Consider the following 18,636-nt stretch of genomic DNA (forward strand, 5'->3'; position numbering starts at 1 on the left):
CTTCTGCTTGGGGGTGGGGCAGGGCTGTCTTGTCCAGAATGGCCTCATTCCTGGATTAGGAAGTATCCCTAAGTAGCAGAGTGTCTCAGATGTTTATAAAGTGACCGCTTGTGTAGTGCTCAGGGCATTGTTGCTTCTGTAAAGTGCGTATCATTTGATCTCATGCTGTAAATGATTCTGTCTTCAGGGCGCAAACCAGAAGAAGAGGGTGTGGAAGATAACGGGCTGGAGGAAAACTCTGGGGATGGACAGGTATGTGCAGCCTTGCGAGTGAGTAGCGTGGTAGATGGACCAGTGGCAGTCACATGATGGTTCGGTCTGGTTGTGTCACAGGAGGATGTTGAGACCAGTCTGGAGAACTTGCAGGACATCGACATCATGGATATCAGTGTATTGGATGAAGCAGAGATTGATAATGGAAGCGTTGCAGATTGTGTCGAAGACGATGATGCTGATAACCTCCAGGAGTCCCTGTCGGATAGTAGAGAGCTAGTCGAGGGGGAAATGAAAGAGCTTCCGGAGCAGCTTCAGGAACATGCTGTAGGTAACCGGCAGTGTCTCTAGAATGTACCCTGAATGTATCAGTTCCACAATTAAAAAGAGATGATCCATTTCATATTGGGAAGTAAGTTGTTCTGTAATGCCAGTTCAGTAGAATAAGGGTCAGTTGGTTCAGATGATTCTGCACCAATTTGCTTTGTTGAAAAGTAATGTCTTATAACATACACGCGCACTTGCCATCCATTTGCGGCATACAGTATGAGACGTTTTGAGGACAACCGTTCATACCCTTCCTGTTGCAGGACTTGATCTGTGGTGTAATGGCCTAGGTACCTTGAAAACACTGAAATAGAAAGAGGTTAGAAGTTGGTGTTTTCCTGTTAAGAAGCAGTTGTTGAGCTGGGTGCCTTGATGCACTCCTGTAATTCAGTGACTCAGAAAACTGAGGCAGAAGGAGCAGCCCAGGGGTTCAAGGCTGTACTAAGCTATGATTGTGCAATTGAACTCCAGCCTGGGTGGCAGAGTCTGACAGAAGCCTATTTCTTGCTTTAAAAAAAAAAAAAAAGAACAACAACCACCAATTGATACCTATCTTAAGAGTTAACCTCTAATATTAACCTTGATATTGTTTTTAAACCTAAGCTTTTTTCTTGTTAAAAACATATCAGATGGATAGTAAGATTATAGTGGGTAATATTTCCTGAATACTACCTGCCAGGCATTGGCATTATGCTCTTTCTTTCTCTCTTTTTCTCTCTCTCTCTCTCTTTCTCTTTTTCTCTTTCTTTCTTTCTTTTTTTTTTTTGACAGAGTTTTGCTCTTGTTGCCCAGGGTGGAGTACAGTGGCGCGATCTCCGCTCACTGCAACTTCCGCTCCCTGGGTTCAAGTGATTCACCTCCCGAGTGAGTAGCTGGGATTATAGGCGCCGACCACCAAGCCCGACTAATTTTCTTGTGTTTTTAGTAGAGACTGTTTTCACCATGTTGGCCAGGCTGGTCTTGAACTCTTGACCTCAGGTGATCCGCCTGCCTCAGACTCCCAAAGTGCTGAGATTATAGGCGTGAGCCACCAAGCCCAGCTTGTGCCCTTTAATTCTTCTAATAGCAACATGAGGTACTATTGTCCCCATTTTCAGTTGAGGAAATTAGGAAGGCAAGGACTAAAAAATCTCCAGATGACACACAGCTCGTAACAGAATAAGAACTAAGATCAGGCTAATTCCAGAGGCCACGTACTTAACTCACGTATGACATTGTCTTGGTGCCATTATTAATTTCATTTACCTGATGATTAATATTTGTCAGACAGAAAAGGTGATGCATATGAGAAGCCGTGGAGTGTCTCTATGGAGCCCTTTATGTGTTGACTGGTGGGGGGCCCTGTTCTTGTCCTGGTCCTCAGGTCTTCCACAGTGAGCACTTCTCAAGCAGTCTTGGGGGACGGAAGCCTTGTTGTATGCCAGTCAGTCCACTTCTGCATTTCCTCAGAATGCTTTTACATTTCCTCTTGGAACTGATTCCGAGTATCCTTAGAGGTAGCAGATTGTCATATTTAAATGGAGGATTTGAGTCTGAGAAGTGGCTGACAGTTATTCTGATACAAATAGGGTGTGCAATTTTTGGTGAGTCCCATTCACCAGCTTCTAAAAAGGAGTAGCAGAAACACTTGCACAGCAGCAGGAGTTACTCACCCTTCCTATATGGCTGCATCTTAAGGCTGTTTTTTTCCCTCCTAAGTAGAAAATAATACATTTTGTAACAAAAACTGGAAACATCCTAAATGCCTGGAAGCAGTATAGTTTTAAGAGTTGAGGCCAGGTGCAGTGGCTTGGCTGGGCACGGTGGCTCACGCCTGTAATCCCAGCTACTCAGGAGGCTGAGGCAGGAGAATCATTTGAACCAGGGAGGCGGAGATTGAAGTGAGCCAGGATTATGCCACTGTATTCCAGCCTGGGTGGCAGAGTGAGACTGTTTAAAAAAAAAAAAAAAAAAAAAAAAAGTTCAGATGAGATAGATTTTTGGAGATGGATCAATTTCTGTGTGTCCCTGGACAAACTCCTTAACCTCTGCTCCTCCCTTGCAAGAGGTTTTCAGAGGATTCAATGGATGGATGTTTATCATACACTTAAAGCAGAAGTCATCAAGTTGGCTGTCACTTGGGGTTTTTTTGTTTTGTTTTGTTTTTGTTTTGGGTTTTGTTTTTGTTTTGCTTTTTTTCAAGACAGGGTCTCATCGTGTAAATGAAGTTTTCTGAGAACACAGCCACACCTATTGATACTGTTGTCTATGGCTGCTTTTGTGCTTTAGTGTCAGAGTGTCCTGACTCATCTATTCTGTAGTTCCTGAAGAATTTACGATGCAGCTCCAACAAACTGTTTCCCTGGCCTAGTGCAATGCCCAGCGTCTAAAAAGCACCATATAGTTAATTATGAAATGTACCACCACAAATAGAGTTCTTACTGCTGTGTAACCATCAAAATGAACTAAGCACATCTGTGTGAACTCAAAGATCTCCAAAAGAGAAGTGACACTTGGGGAAGGTTCAGAATGATGTGCTGGCCCTCGTGCAGATGTCAGAGGGGAGATGGTCTTTGGCGCTTAAACACATGTGTAGCATATGTGATGACAGCTGCATGGCAGGAAGAAAGGAGTAGTGGAGAGTGGTTTTCAGTGAATGGGCTTTTGTACCTTTTGTGTCTTTTGATCATGTGTATGTCTTTCCTAGTGAAGTAAAAGTGATAAAAATAACATGCTGATTATAAAATATCTGAAAAAATCTCCCCCTAAGTATATCTCAAACTTCATGGCTTTAGAGCAGATGGCCAAAATTGGTTTCAGTCACAAATTACCTGAACCCCCTTTCTTTGTTTGGGGAATCCTTTGCCTTACTGGGCAGAGCCTGCTTCTTAGAGTAAAAGCTATTCTTCCCCTGCAAGTGGGGCATAGGACATTGCCAGTCCCGAGCTCCTATCCCCACCCTCATGCTGAGAGATACTGTTCCACTGAGGGAGGTACCTACCCCAGGGGCAGCAGGCCCCACATCATCAGCATCCAGGTTGGGGGAGCAGCGGTGGCTGAAGGCTCCACTTCAGCAGGACTCTAGCCATTGCTCCTGTAAGAACAGCCCTCACCCTGTGCTCAGATCCACTTAGAGAGAGTATGCACTCATTTTCATCTCTTTTCTGCTTGATTTAGACTTTTTTCTTTGGTTTGCATCTTTAAAACCTACACAGATACCATTAGTATTAGTAGATTTCATAGTCTATGTGCAGGTGAACATTTACATACAACATTTCTTTCAGTTTAGCTACAATTATACTATAATGGTGTTTTGATTTCTGCCCTGGGTTTAAAATTTTGTTGTAAATTATTTTCATAGCTGTTTACTTTTCATTGTACAGATGTACCATTATGTTACGTTATTGCTGGTGTGATGAACTGTATTTTCTCCATTTATTTTACAGATAGAGGACAAAGAAACTATAAACAATTTAGATACTTCATCATCTGACTTCACTATATTACAGGTAAACTGTTGTATGTCTCAGTAATTTTAGAATGAAAGGTCAGACCACAATTTCTGGAAACCATTTCAGACACCATACGCCAGTTCCGGCTAATCATCACCACAAAGGTTGTTTCCTTTGTCAGGATTGTTAGCGGGTGTTTGCTTTCTGCTTTCCTCCAAATATAATGTACACATTGCCAGGGACTTAACTCTAGGCTTCGACGAGTAGCCTCCAAGCGCTGTGGCTTACCAGCAGTGATAAAAGACATGTTGTGTGGCATTCTTGTTGATTTCATTGCTGGAGGTGAAAGGCAGCCTGTCTCATCTACTCTGGGTGGCATCCCCTGCAGAAAGACAATCTGATGAGACAGCAAGAGGGAATGGCTGCCTGGGAAAGATGAATAGGGCCCAGATGGGGATTGAGGGTTGACACAGCCCTGCTGGGGAAGGTGGGGTCTCAGGGGTTCTGGTCTTGTCTTTGGGAAGTTTTTTTTTTTCTGAAATTGCCCAGATTTCTTTTAATGACTGTATCATCCTACCTGTTTCAATAGCATCTATGTAAATATTAAATCTTAGATTAGAACAGATGAGTTGAGAATTTCTAGGTATGATTTTTATATTTGTGGGTCTTGAGTTTCTTTTTTTCCCCAGCCTACATAGATATAAGTTGTTAGAACACACTTAGGTAGCTGTCTAATTCTTAGGAGAACTTTTTGTGGAGAAATGAAGATTGAGCTAGGTTTTGCCTGGCCTTTTTTTTCCCCCGCCTCTTCTTTTTAAATGTCATCTATGCTATTGTAATTAGAAATCACCTTTTGGAAAAGATCTCCATTTGCTTCTGCCAAGCAAGGGCAAGGGAGATATTGGAAAGCCAGAGCTCCAGCCTTGAGGAGGGCGCAAATCTCAAGAAAACGTGGTGAAACCCAGTTCGCTTTTAGAGCTGCTGTCTCTCCACCTGCGAATTGACACAGCCATTCCCGACTCAGAAAGGAGAGGAGGAGCCAGATCTTGTCACTTTTTCCTGTGGGTCTTTCTTGGTCACAGTCTCCTATGTTAAAATGGGAAACCTACAGCTCTCCTAAACAAATAGGAATGTATTTGCTTCTCTTTAGAGAAAATGAGAAAGAATTATTCTGCCAACATTGATCATTTGCTTCAGTCGTATGGTCTGAATTCCCAGCATGGGGTAGGGTACGTGGGGAAAATACTGATTAAAAATACGTGAAACCATGAGGAAAGTGTACAGTTTCATAGAGCATCCTGGAATGGCAGGGCAGTTCCCAGGGGAAGTTCTAATTCAGTCACACCTATTTATTGGGTATATGTGAAGCCCCTGTGATGTGTCAGGTGTGGCATTAACTACCAGCATTACGCAGATGAATGAGAAGGATGCTCCCCATGCTCGTAGGGCCTGGCCTGATGGTTAACAGTGCAGACTCACACTCATATGGCCTTTGCTCAGAGTCTGTCTCTGCTTCCCACCTGCTGTGTGTCCTTGGGCAAGTTAGTCTGTCTGGTCACAGTCTATTACTCTGCAAAAAGAAGGGTGCTACCATTAGGACCGACCTCCTGTGACCAATGACGAGTCTGTGTGTATGTAAGGTGCTTATATTTGTGCCTGGAACCTAATCAGTGCTCATCAGTGTTAACTGGAATTCCAGAGGAGTGTACCTTGTGTGCACAGGAAACATAAAGGCTGGGGGATCACATCATGTGGGAAAAACTCCTTTGCTTAGTGGGCATAGCTGGAGTTGGGTTAGAGGGAAATAGGGAAAGCCTTCCTGAAAGGAGATGCCACTGAGCTGGATACTGATGGATGTGGATGACTTGGCTGGATGGGGCAGGGGAGGACTGGACCTGTCAGGGAGGGAGGTGGCATAGGGATTCATTGGCTGAAGGCTGAAGGCCACAGAGGGACATGTGCTTACTGTGGACACAAGATGCAGAGAGATGAAATGGGGGTAGTACAGCCAGATGCCACAATAGGCAAGGATAGCACCAGCCTGAGTGGGCAGGGCTTCCTGGGAAGAGTCTGAATGACTTCTGGAGCTGGCCTGGTGGGGACATTGATTGGAAGAAGAGATGAAGGAGGAAGGGTATTTACAGAGGTGTTCACGCTGGCACCACCATGCCAAGTAAGAGCAGGAGTCATACCACCTAGGCCCATATTCTCTCAGTCTTTTGAATATCAGAAAGTTATCATAGCTTCATTGAGTGAAAAAGTGACTGTTAATGTGCCATGCATTCCTCTAGATGCTAACAGTAGAAAAATGAAAACACTACTCCTTGAATTTGAGAGTTCAATCTAGAGTGTCAGGCACACTTGTGATGAGTGCCTCACCACAAAGTGAGACCAGTGCCAGGCCCCTGGAGAATGAACGGAGGGTGGGCTGAGTGAAGTGGAGCCATTCCTAGAACAAGCAGGTTCTCCACCTCTTGCATTTGTGAGTTTCCCTCCGTGTATTTTTAAATTCCCTCTTTAGTTATTCTGGGTTTTCATTTGAATAAACTGTAGGTGTCATTCATCTGGCACAGTCTTATTTATGTTTTTTCTTGCAGGAAATTGAAGAGCCATCCCTGGAGCCAGGTACTGTTAAATGAAAAACTTACCAGCGGGGGTTTGGAACCATTCTAGTTTTCCACCTTCTCTAATTTGAATTCTTTGATTTTTTAAAAGTTGCCTTCCTATAGTATACATTGTTCTAAAGGTTTACAATCCAAAACCTACCAGGATCATAGAGATTGGAAACCCAGCCATATCACCAGATCTGTGAAAGTGGCTCACTTCTCATTTTACAAAATGTATTGGTGAGATGAAAGTATCTCATGCTTTTTTGAATGTCAACAGCATTGAAGCATACATAGAAAGAGTTCCGGATGCCTCTCTTGAGAGCTAATACCTCTGCACCCACAAAACAGATCTTGTGATATTGGGCAGTAGCTTAATTTTGTGGTTTTTAATTGAGGCAGCTCAGGCAGTGGTAGGGAGATACATTTTAAAACATAAATTTGAGACATAACTGGATTCCAGAAGAGGAAAGAGTGTCTTCATGAGAATTCCAAACACTGTTCACTTTCTGGACTGCAAATATCTCAGAGCACGGATGGAAGAGATTCTGGTTTTCATGTTGGACTGTTCTGTTAAAAGAAATTCAAAGAAATTTGGAAATTGAGCTGTTCAGTGAATGGTGATACATTCAGTTAAGCAACTTGGACTTTGGAAGCTAAATTTGGAAGAGTCATATCTAAACGACGACAGAATGAAGACTGTCAAGAATCAGCCAGAAGGTTTTGGGGGTTAAATCTCTGGGATGCTTTTCTCTTCCGTGTAGCGTAGAGGCTTACCTAGAGGCGGTCGCAGCGCAGGTAGTGTAACCAGTATAACTTTGTGTACCCGCGGGTTTTCCAATCTCTGTGTAGCTAGCAGTTCTCTTCGTGTTAGTGTGGCAGCCGTGCCAGTTCCACATTTGTGATTGCTTTATTTCCCTGGTAATTAAACCTTGTGCCATTCTATTCCTGTTAAATCCGTAGAAAATGAGAAAATACTCGACATTTTGGGGGAAACTTGTAAATCTGAGCCAGTAAAAGAAGAAAGTTCCGAGCTGGAGCAGCCATTTGCACAGGACACAAGTAGCGTGGGGCCAGACAGAAAGCTTGCGGAGGAAGAGGACCTATTTGACAGCGCCCATCCGGAAGAGGGTGATTTAGATTTGGCCAGCGAGTCAACAGCACACGCTCAGTCGAGCAAGGCAGACAGCCTGTTAGCGGTAGTGAAAAGGGAGCCCGCGGAGCAGCCAGGCGATGGCGAGAGGACGGACTGTGAGCCTGTAGGGCTAGAGCCGGCAGTTGAGCAGAGTAGTGCGGCCTCCGAGCTCGCGGAGGCCTCTAGCGAGGAGCTCGCGGAAGCACCCACGGAAGCCGCAAGCCCAGAAGCCAGAGATAGCAAAGAAGACGGGAGGAAGTTTGATTTTGAAGCTTGTAATGAAGTCCCTCCGGCTCCTAAAGAGTCCTCAACCAGTGAGGGCGCTGATCAGAAAATGAGGTTTGTTTTTTCTCAGTTTTAGACCAGACGCTATCTCCTTTTCATTGGTCATTTAATGACACACATAAGCTGTTTTTTTCTGCAATTGGCCAGCCAGACTGACGAAATTGTAGTTTTGCTTCTAAAGAATGTTTTGTTTCTCTTTGTGTATTTTACACTGATTACATAATCTTTTTTCTTTTCTCAACCTGTCGTGGTTGTGTTCTTTAATTCTTCCTAATTACCTTTAGCCCAGCAGAATTAATTAACTCCTGTGGGTCTGAAATCTTATGGTTAGGTCAGATTTGCAATACAAGTTTGTCGGGGTATCATTTTTTCAGAGCTAAATTTCGGGTAGGTATGCAACCTCAGCACGAATTTTATGGTTTTGAGTTTGTTTCCTCCATGCTGCTTCCTTGCGGAGTGACATTATCCTTTGTCTCTAGTTCTCCCGAAGATGACTCGGATACAAAAAGGCTTTCCAAAGAGGAAAAGGGTAGGTCACCTCAGCGACACCAGTCCCTTGGAGCATGTATGGCCTGGGCAGTGGCGGGTATTTGATTGTGGTTCCTGAGACTTTTGTGCAGTCTTTCTCCTCCTCTGCTATTACCTCTATAGGTCCTGGGTTGTAGGAAGCATACCAGGTCCTAACAGTTAGGCTGATTTGGTGCAGATCCTTGTGATGGGAGCACATTCATCCTGTAACCTTTTGTTAAATTCATTAACTGAGAAATAATTTTACCCTGCCAAATTTTTTCTTAATCAGTGTTCTACAGGAGTGAAAACATGGGATAGATACAAAGCTATAGGTGGAAAGAGAAACAGTGCATTGTTGACACCAAGTTTGGCTGTTTTGCTACATGGCCACTGCACACTGCACTTTCTGTAATTAAGCGATTGCTCACTTTGTTGTTGTTGTTGTTGTTGTTGAGACAGTCTGGTTCTGTTGCCCAGGCTGGAGTGCAGTGGTGTGATCTGGGCTCACTGCAACCTCCGACTCCTGGGTTCAAGAGATTCTCCCACCTCAGCCTCCCAAGTAGCTGGGATTATTGGCGCTTGCCACCACACCCAGATAATTTTTTGTATTTTTAGTAGACACGGGGTTTCACCATGTTGGCCAGGCTGGTCTCGAACTCTTGACCTCGTGATTCCGCCACCTTGGCCTCTCAAAGTGCTGGGATTACAGGCGTGAGCCACCACGCCCGGCCCGCAATTGCTAACTTTCTTAGGAAACTTCAGGTGGTCCTGACAGCCCCACTCAGTATTGTGATGGGCCCTGTGGCAGTGCTGCTGGGCCTGGTGTTGCACTAGAGGGTCTTGGTGAGGACAGTGGTCAGGCCCACGGCCCCATGTGACTTTTAGTGCTGCCACTGCCTCAGGAAAAGTGGAAACCATGTCTGGTTTGGAAAGGTTGTCTCTAAGACTCAAGATCTTGTGGGTATTTGGGTTTTTACTATAACTTTCTTTTGAAATAGGTCGCAGCAGTTGTGGTAGGAATTTCTGGGTTAGTGGACTCTCTTCTACAACCAGAGCTACAGATTTGAAGAATCTTTTCAGCAAATATGGGAAGGTAAGTGCCAGAGCTTTTCTGGAGAAGATACTTTGAAACCAGCGTTGGGTGGCCTTTACATGCAGGTCCTCTCCCCTCAGTGAGTTCTTTGAGAGATACCAGGAGCTTATACTTGCTGATGGTTGGGGAGGGTCTCCCCTCCGTGGATAGAGGTGAAAGTGATGTGGAAGCTTCCAAAGCCCAGATCACTGCTGTATTTCCCCCCTTCTCTCCAAGCTTGTCCCCTTCCCTGTAATGACTTGTGGATCCATTTCTGTGTCTTCAGGACGTCGCACTCACGTGGGCTGCCAGGGTTGGCCGGCAGGGGTGCTGGTCAGCATGTCTGGGAGGCAGCAGTGTTCTTAGAACAGAGTTCATGATGCTGGAACTCAGAACAGGGACCCGGGAGTCCGATGATGGGGGTCCTGAGCATGGGTGTGTTGTGTCCATTGACTGAACCTCACCTCAGCAGCTGGGGGCTCTCAAAGTTGCTGCCTCAGTTCACCACTGGGGGCAATTCTAGCTGCCTCTTGTCTATAGCACCTGCCTTTCCTGAGCCTATGAAGGTGGGGCTGATGGCACCAGCCCCCTACCCACAGTGCCCAGCGCAGCCGCCTGGCCCTCCTCACTGTGCTTTCTCACTCCCCTCCTCCCTGATGCTTCCCAGACCCGCCTCCCAAACAGCCTCATGCGTCCAGGGCTCCTTGTCTCTCTCAGAGTCAGTTTCGGGGACAGCCAAAGGAAGGAGTCCAATCCTTTGTGTTACACAGTGAGGGTTCAACACATTGCAATACAGAAAAGCAAGTGTTTTCCCTGATACTGGCTTTGAAGAACTTAAAAGAGGATAAAACAGACTGGGCGCGGTGGCTCACACCTGTAATTCCAGCACTTTGGGAGGCCGGGGTGGGTGGATCACAAGGTCAGGAGTTCGAGACCAGCCTGGCCAGTATGCTGAAACCCATCTCTACTAAAAATACAAAAATTAGCCGGGCGTGGTGGCGCATGCCTGTAATCCCAGCTACTCAGGATGCTGAGGCAGGATAATAGCTTGAACCCTGGAGGTGGAGGTTGCAGTGACCCAAGATTGCACCACTGCACTCTAGCCTGGGACAGAGCAAGACTCCATCTCAAAAAAAAAACAACACTAAATATGTCATTATTACAGACATAACTAAGGGCTTCCTGGGCCTCGTGATACAAGGTGTGTGGCTGGCAACACCTGCGGCAAGTCTCCTCTGCTAGACCCCCTTTCCTGACTCCATGGCGGCCCCAGCGGGTGGGTATGCTCAGTGGGGAGGTGTCGCCCTGGAGACTACAGTGTGTTGAGCGCAGCAGGCCTGATGTGGGTTAAGTCAAGGACCAGGCCCCTCTGAGAATGTCCTCTGGGACTAGGATTCCATGTGGCATGATGAGCGTGATTACCAGCCATGGCCACTGGCTCCTGCGGGGCTTTTCATGAGCCATGATGTCTTCTGCCGTCAAAGGGCGACCGTAACTGCCGCCTGCTGTGGTTGAGAGAACCAAGTACACTGGAAAGGATGCGTCTACAGGATCTGAAACACGTCACTGAGTTTTGTTACAGTCAGTGGTAGGGCGGATCTGAGTTCCAGAGCATGGCTCACACACAGACCTTTCCTTGCATCAGTCTGTGCCGAAGTGTTTTTTTTTGTTTTTTTTTTTCTTTTGCCCACATTACATCGCTTCATAATTTACCACCTATGTCGCGTGACTGTATATTTGGAACATTTCTTCACAAGTTTTAGACCATATTAAAGGAACACTGGCAGAACCCTGTTTCATTTCCCTTTCGTCTGTTCCCCTACACTGCCCTCCTGGTCCCCTTGAGGAACTAGACGAGCGATTAGAACTGGCCAGAGGTCCTTGGAGGAACAACAGCGAAACAGAAGCATTAGTAGCATTGTCGTCCCCAGTCTAACACTTCTTGGACCCCCAATGAGCAGACTTCCCTGTGGGCTGTTCATATCCCCATGCCCCGCTCAGTGGGCCTCGTGTCTGAGTCGTATTTGCCTGCTTTCCTTTGAGGTGGTGGGCGCCAAGGTTGTGACAAATGCCCGGAGTCCTGGAGCTCGCTGTTACGGTTTTGTCACGATGTCTACAGCAGAAGAGGCCACAAAATGCATTAACCACCTGCACAAGACGGAGCTCCACGGAAAGATGATCTCCGTGGAGAAAGTGAGTGGCCGTTTTCTTCCCAGGATATAGCCCACATTAGGAAACGAGGTAATACTTGCACTTGGTTGTCATTTTCAGGCCAAAAATGAACCTGTGGGAAAGAAAACCTCTGACAAAAGAGACAGTGACGGGAAAAAGGAGAAGTCGAGCAACAGTGACAGGTACCTCTCCTCCCTGGCTACATTAAAGGGGCAGGGTGTTTTACACAGAATCTCGCTCTGTCGCCCAGGCTGGTGTGCAGTGGGAAGATCTCCGCTTACTGAACCTCCGCCTCCCTGGCTCAACGGATTCTCATGCCTCAGCCTCCTGATTTGATGGGATTATAGCCACGCCCATCTAATTTTTGCAGTTTTAGTAGAGACGGGGTTTTGCCATGTTGGCCAGGCTGGTCTGGAACTCCTGGTCTCATGTGATCCTCCCGCCTCATCCCCACAAAGTGCTGGGAATACAGACATGAGCCACCACGCCCAGCTAACACGTCTGTTTTTTATAGATCTGCAAACCTTAAGAGGGACGATAAATGTGACAGAAAAGATGATGCTAAGAAGGGTGAAGACGGAAGTGGAGAAAAGAGTAAGGACCAAGATGATCAGAAACCTGGCCCCTCAGAGCGATCTCGAGCCACAAAGTCAGGTGGGCAGCTGATGAGCCCAGGATTCTGTCTTGTTTCTGTGCCTGGTGGGGTATGTTATTCTGCTGTCATTAGCTGGCAACCCAAACTGGATTCATGTTGCGGAGGGTTTTTCTCATCTGCGTGTTCATGGTCTTCCACTTACACTTTCCCTGTCTTTTCCGTAGGAAGTCGAGGGACCGAGCGGACTGTAGTAATGGATAAATCCAAAGGGGTGCCTGTGATTAGTGTAAAAACATCTGGGTCCAAAGAGAGAGTGAGTATTAATTTTCTAACTAAGCTATTTTGTTCTTTTCAGTTTGTATTTGTGTGCGTCTTAGGGAATTACTAAGCTTCATCTGAAAAAAGCTTTTATCTGCTGTTTCAAAAATGTAGAGATCTCAAACTATTTTTTTTGAGACAGAGTCTTGCTCTGTTGCCCAGACTAGAGTGCAGTGGTGCGATCTTGGCTCACTCCAACCTCCACCTCCCGGGCTCAAGTGATTCTCCTGCCTCAGCCTCCCGAGTAGCTGGGATTACAAGCGCACGCCATTTTTTTTTTTTTTTTTTTTTTTTTTTTTTTTTTTTTAGTAGAAACAAAGTTTCGACATGTTGGCCAGGCTGGCCTCGAACTCCTCACCTCAGGTGATCCATCCGCCTTGGCCTCCCAAAGTGCTGGGATTACAGGCATGAGCCACTGCGCCCGGCCTCAAATTATTTTAAGAAATGCAGAAAGTTTTCGTTTATCCTTACTTTATCCTTACTTTTGCTCTAATAACTGTTATTTATTTTCTAAAACTAACTTTAAAATTCACATATGGGAGCAGTTGGCTTTTCCCTGTGTGGCATTCCATGTTCCCTGTCTACCCCGAAAGTGTCATCACCTCCCCATGATGCATTCCTACACCCAGCAGTGTGGGGCATGCCATGGTGACCTGGCCTGTCTCCAGCCTCCTTGACCCCTTCCTGTACTCTTGTCTTCTTGCTGGGCTGCAGTGTGAGTTGGGCATGGTGGCTCATGCCTGTAATCCCAGCAATTTGGTAGGCTGAGCTGGGAGGATCACTTAAGCCCAGGAGTTGGAGACCAGTTTGGGCAACCTAGTGAGACCCCATCTTCACAAGAAATTTAAAAATTAGGCAGGCTTGATGGTATACATCTGTGGTCCTAGCTACTCAGAAGGCTGAGGTGGGAGAATGCCACTTAAACCTGGGAGGTCAAGGCCGCGTTCATTCCACTGCATCCTAACTTGGGAGAGAGTGAGACCTCATCTCAAAAAAAAACACCTATTATTTGCATGGTCTGTGCACACCAAGCCACCCTTACTGGTTAACTGTCAACTGGGGACACTCTGAGAGCCAACTTCCCAGTTGCCAGCCAAGGACAAGTCTTGCCAGCAGCCCCTCCTTAAGGAAGGGGAGGGACCTTGGACCTGCCGGGTCAACCCTCAGCTGCATGGAGGAGGAACCATTTCAGTTTGGTGAATGGAGCGGATTACTTGGGAGCTTTCAGTCTCTGTGTGCCAGTATTGTAATATGTCATAGCCTTTTATCCTTGTTCTATAAAACACCTTTGGAAAATGGAGAAAGGAAAGTGTGGGTTCTGGGGATAAAATGAGTAGGTCTCTTAAAAATGTAGTCGGCGGCCGGGCGCGGTGGCTCAAGCCTGTAATCCCAGCACTTTGGGAGGCCGAGACGGGCGGATCACGAGGTCAGGAGATCGAGACCATCCTGGCTAACACGGTGAAACCCCGTCTCTACTAAAAAAAAATACAAAAAACTAGCCGGGCGCGGTGGCGGGCGCCTGTAGTCCCAGCTACTCGGGAGGCTGAGGCCGGAGAATGGCGTGAACCCGGGAGGCGGAGCTTGCAGTGAGCTGAGATCCAGCCACTGCACTCCAGCCTGGGCGACAGAGCGAGACTCCGTCTCAAAAAAAAAAAAAAAAATGTAGTCGGCACAAATAAGGTACTTGTCAAGTGTATCAGAAGTGCTTCATTTGGGAACTCATTATGTGTTTAATTATGAAGGAAAAAGCAAAATTAAGGAATTTATTTTTGAAGCAAAAGACATAAAAAAGTGGTTTTTTGATCTTTTTTTTTTTTTTTTTTTTTTTTTGAGACGGAGTCTAGCTCTGTCACCCAGGCTGGAGTGCAGTGGCCGGATCTCAGCTCACTGCAAGCTCCGCCTCCCGGGTTCACGCCATTCACCTGCCTCAGCCTCCCAAGTAGCTGGGACTACAGGCGCCTGCCACCTCGCCCGGCTAAGTTTTTGTATTTTTAGTAGAGACGGGGTTTCACTGTGTTAGCAGGATGGTCTCGATCTCCTGACCTCGTGATCCGCCCGTCTCGGCCTCCCAAAGTGCTGGGATTACAGGCTTGAGCCACTGCGCCCGGCCTCATTTTTTTATTTTATTATTTATTTTTTATGTATTATTTATTTATTTTTTTTTTTTCAAGACGGTCTCGCTCTGTGGCCCAGGCTGGAGTACGTTGGCACGATCTCGGCTCACTGCAACCTCCACCCCCCGGGTTTTTTTTGTTGTTGTTGTTGTTTTTTCCAGGTTCATAATTTATTGTACAAATTGAATTATCACATGATGAGTTGGCATTAGCTTCTCCAGGCATGGGAACCTAATAGATGAGGGTAAGAACCATAGACAGTTTAAAATCCATTTATGTTGCTTTCACAGCTGGAGTTTTTTTGGACCTTAACTTGAAATATAAGACAAAGCAAAGCTTCCATATGTGGCCAGTACACAATTCATTCTCTGTGAGAGTGTAAGAGTTGAAATATATTTTAATACCAGTGAACTGGTATTGCGCATCACTTTCTGGACCTGCCATGATTTCAGTCTGCCAAAGCCACAAATTCCACAGCTGGTGTCCTTCAACGATCCTCCCAGGGGTTTTTAAGTGATTCTCCTGTCTCATCCTCCTGAGTAGCTGGGACTACAGACACCTGCCACCATGCCTGGCTAATTTTTGTATTTTTAGTAGAGACGGGATTTCACCACGTTGACCAGGTTGGTCTCAAACTCCTGACTTCATGTGAGCCACTGCGCCAGCAATTTTTTTTTTTTAGTCGAAGTCTTGCTCTGTCACCCAGACTGGAGTGTAGTGGCGCATCCTTGGTTCACCGCAACCTCCGCCTCCCAGGTTCAAGGGATCCTTCCACCTCAGCCTCCAAAGTAGCTGAGATTACAAGCATGCGCCACCATGCCCAGCTAATTTTTATTTTTATTTTTATGTATTTATTTATTTTTTTTCTGAAACAGAGTCTTGCTCAGTTGCCCAGGCTGGAGTGCAGTGGCGTGATCTTGACTTACTCCTAGCTCTGCCTGCCGGGTTCACACCATTCTCCTGCCTTCCGAGTAGCTAGGACTACAGGCGCCCACCACTACGCTCGGCTAATTTTTTGGTATTTTTATTTATTAGAGATGGGGTTTCACCATGTTAGCCAGGATGGTCTCAATCTCTGGACCTCGTGATCCGCCCATCTTAGCCTCCCAAAGTGCTGGGATTATAGGCATGAGCCACCGTGCCCAGCAATTTTTATATTTTTAGTAGAGTCAAGATTTCACCATGTTAGCCAGGCTGGTCTCAAATTCCCAATCTCAAATGATCCACCTGCCTTGAACTTTGAAAGTGCTGGAATTACAGGCATGAGCCACTGTGCCCGGCCTCTGCTTTAACCTTTTTAATGTTCTTTGGTGAACTAGGCTTCCAAAAGCCAGGATCGCAAATCAGCCAGCAGAGAGAAGCGGTCCGTCGTGTCCTTTGATAAGGTCAAGGAGCCTCGGAAGTCGAGAGACTCAGAGTCCCATAGGTGAGTCGGGATCCAGAAATGGTTTGGTGTTTTTCCTAGAATGTGGTCATGACTGTGTCCTGAAGGACATTTGCAGAGTTCCCTGGGGTGGGATAGAGCTGTCAACCTTTTTGCTCCTTCAGCTTTCGGTTCATAGACTTGCTATGTTTTTTTTTTTTTTTTTTTTTTTTGAGATGGAGTCTCGCTCTGTTGCCCAGGCTGGAGTGCAGTGGCCGGATCTCAGCTCACTGCAAGCTCCGCCTCCCGGGTTCACGCCATTCTCCGGCCTCAGCCTCCCGAGTAGCTGGGACTACAGGCGCTGCCACCTCGCCCGGCTAGTTTTTTGTATTTTTAGTAGAGACGGGGTTTCACCGTGTTAGCCAGGATGGTCTCGATCTCCTGACCTCGTGATCCGCCCATCTCGGCCTCCCAAAGTGCTGGGATTACAGGCTTGAGCCACCGCGCCCGGCTGACTTGCTATGTTTTAACTCTCATCCTACAGCTCTTTTCTTTTTTTTTTCTAAGACAGAGTCTCGCTCTCCCGCCCAGGCTGGAGTGCAGTGGCCGGATCTCAGCTCACTGCAAGCTCCGCCTCCCGGGTTTACGCCATTTTCCTGCCTCAGCCTCCCGAGTAGCTGGGACTATAGGCACCCGCCATGTCGCCCGGCTAGTTTTTTGTATTTTTTAGTAGAGACGGGGTTTCACCATGTTAGCCAGGATGGTCTCGATCTCCTGACCTCGTGATCCGCCCGTCTCGGCCTCCCAAAGTGCTGGGATTACAGGCTTGAGCCACCGCGCCCGGCCCTTTTTTTTTTTTTTTTTTTTTTTGGAGACAGGGTCTTGCTGTGTTGCCCAGGCTGGAGTACAGTGGCGTGACCTCAGCTCACTGCAGCCTCCACCTCCAAGCAATTCTCCTGCCTCAGCCTCCCGAGTAGCTGGGACTACAGGCATGCGCCAGCACGCCTGGCTAATTTTTGTATTTTTAGTAGAGACAGGGTTTCACCATGTTGGCCAAGCTGGTCTGAAACTCCTGACCTCAGGTGATCCACCCGCCTTGACCTCCCAGAGTGCCAGGATTATAGATGTGAGCCACTGTGCCCAGCCTACCTATGGCTCTTTTCAAATAAGTCTCTTCCCAAAGATTGTAGAAGGTAGTAAAGGCAGGGAGATGGAATGCCTTCCAGCATCAATAGTGCACGTCAACAAAAAATACCAAATTTGCTCCAGAAGATGTGAAAGCGGGAAGACAGTGAGGTAGATCCAGCAAGGGCACTGAGAGGGCTTCCCTTTTTTTGAGATGGAGTCTCTGTGTCACCCAGGGTGGAGTGCAGTGGCATGATCTCAGCTCACCGCAGCCTCCACCTTCCCTGTTCAAGCAGTTCTCCTGCCTCAGCCTCCCAAGTAGCTGGGACTACAGGCACAAGCCACCACCCTCGGCTAATTTTTGTATTTTTAGTAGAGGTGGGGTTTGGCCATGTTGGCCAGGCTGGTTTCGAACTCCTGACCTCAAGTGATCTGCCTGCCTCGGCCTCCCAAAGTGCTGGGATTATAGGCGTGAGCCACTGCTCCAGGCCTGACAGGGCCTTGTTCTTAAATAAGAAAGAACTAAACACAAATGTTATTGGCGAATTACAGCTAATTTATCTTTTCTATGAAGAAATACTTCGTTAACTTTAGTTTTTTTTTTTTTTTTTTTTTTTTGAGACGGAGTCTTGCTCTGTCGCCCAGGCTGGAGTGCAGTGGCGCAATCTCGGCTCACTGCAAGCTCCGCCTCCCAGGTTCACGCCATTCTCCTGCCTCAGCCTCCCGAGTAGCTGGGACTACAGGTGCCCGCCCCTGCGCCCGGCTAATTTTTTCTATTTTTAGTAGAGACGGGGTTTCACCATGGTCTCGATCTCCTGACCTTGTGATCCGCCCACCTCAGCCTCCCAAAGTGCTGGGATTACAGGCGTGAGCCACCACGCCCGGCCAACTTTAGTTTTAAAAGTAAGTAAAAGTAAGGACCTCTGGGCGCAGTGTCTCACACCGGTAATCCCAGCCCTTTGGGAGGCCGAGACTGGCAGATTACCTGAGGTCAGGAGTTCACCAGCCTGACCAACATAGTGAAACGCCATCTCTACTAAAAATACAAAATTCGCTGGGCGTGGTAGTGCATGTCTGTAATCTCATATACTTAGGCTGAGACAGGAGAATCGCATGAACCCAGGAGGTGGAGGTTGCAGTGAGCCAAGATCCCACCATTGCACTCCAGCCTGGGCAACAAGAGCAAAACTCCATCTCAAATAAAAAATAAGGACCATTAGTTTAAAAGGAGGGGGAGAGGGCACTGCTTTGCCTATAAAGTAATCACCCTTTTATTCCTTTAAAAATAAAAATTCCTTTAAAAAGAAAAAAAAAAAATCTCACATAGTCCTGTGAATGCAGACATTGGCAGATGGCATTTCTGCTGGGGG

General features: G+C 46.7%; 2 protein-coding genes and 1 pseudogene across 44 annotated transcripts in view; 2 read left to right on the forward strand and 1 right to left on the reverse strand.

Annotated features, from left to right (window-relative positions):
- SAFB (scaffold attachment factor B) overlaps nucleotides 1–18,636 on the forward strand; it is a 46,110-nt gene that overhangs the window by 18,356 nt on the left and 9,118 nt on the right. For 19 of the 43 annotated variants that reach the window (XR_013409575.1, XR_013409574.1, XR_013409576.1 and 16 more), the window contains exons 3-14: nucleotides 188–252; nucleotides 334–540; nucleotides 3,966–4,028; nucleotides 6,569–6,596; nucleotides 7,541–8,051; nucleotides 8,477–8,526; nucleotides 9,506–9,600; nucleotides 11,623–11,772; nucleotides 11,851–11,933; nucleotides 12,266–12,405; nucleotides 12,571–12,659; nucleotides 16,098–16,204. Coding sequence is in view for 40 of the 43 variants with exons in the window: in XM_077979356.1 (XP_077835482.1) it covers nucleotides 188–252; nucleotides 334–540; nucleotides 3,966–4,028; nucleotides 6,569–6,596; nucleotides 7,541–8,051; nucleotides 8,477–8,526; nucleotides 9,506–9,600; nucleotides 11,623–11,772; nucleotides 11,851–11,933; nucleotides 12,266–12,405; nucleotides 12,571–12,659; nucleotides 16,098–16,204 (1,588 nt within the window). In the remaining 3 variants the exon portion in view is untranslated. Of the gene's footprint in view, nucleotides 1–187; nucleotides 253–333; nucleotides 545–3,965; nucleotides 4,049–6,568; nucleotides 6,597–7,540; nucleotides 8,052–8,454; nucleotides 8,527–9,505; nucleotides 9,601–11,622; nucleotides 11,773–11,850; nucleotides 11,934–12,223; nucleotides 12,406–12,570; nucleotides 12,660–16,097; nucleotides 16,205–18,636 lie in introns of all 43 variants that reach the window. The other 24 variants (XM_077979373.1, XM_077979377.1, XM_077979364.1 and 21 more) reach the window with 8 other exon arrangements.
- Nucleotides 14,474–18,636, forward strand: part of HSD11B1L (hydroxysteroid 11-beta dehydrogenase 1 like) — a 36,346-nt gene continuing 32,183 nt past the window's right edge. Inside the window, exon 1 of the mRNA XM_077979533.1 lies at nucleotides 14,474–14,752. The gene's annotated coding sequence lies outside the window, so the exon portion shown is untranslated. The remainder of the gene's footprint in view (nucleotides 14,753–18,636) is intronic.
- On the reverse strand, nucleotides 14,910–15,264 carry LOC114674128 (ATP synthase F(0) complex subunit k, mitochondrial pseudogene; annotated as a pseudogene).

Source organism: Macaca mulatta, chromosome 19 (assembly GCF_049350105.2).
Source record: "Macaca mulatta isolate MMU2019108-1 chromosome 19, T2T-MMU8v2.0, whole genome shotgun sequence".
NCBI classification, from domain to species: Eukaryota; Metazoa; Chordata; class Mammalia; order Primates; family Cercopithecidae; genus Macaca; species Macaca mulatta.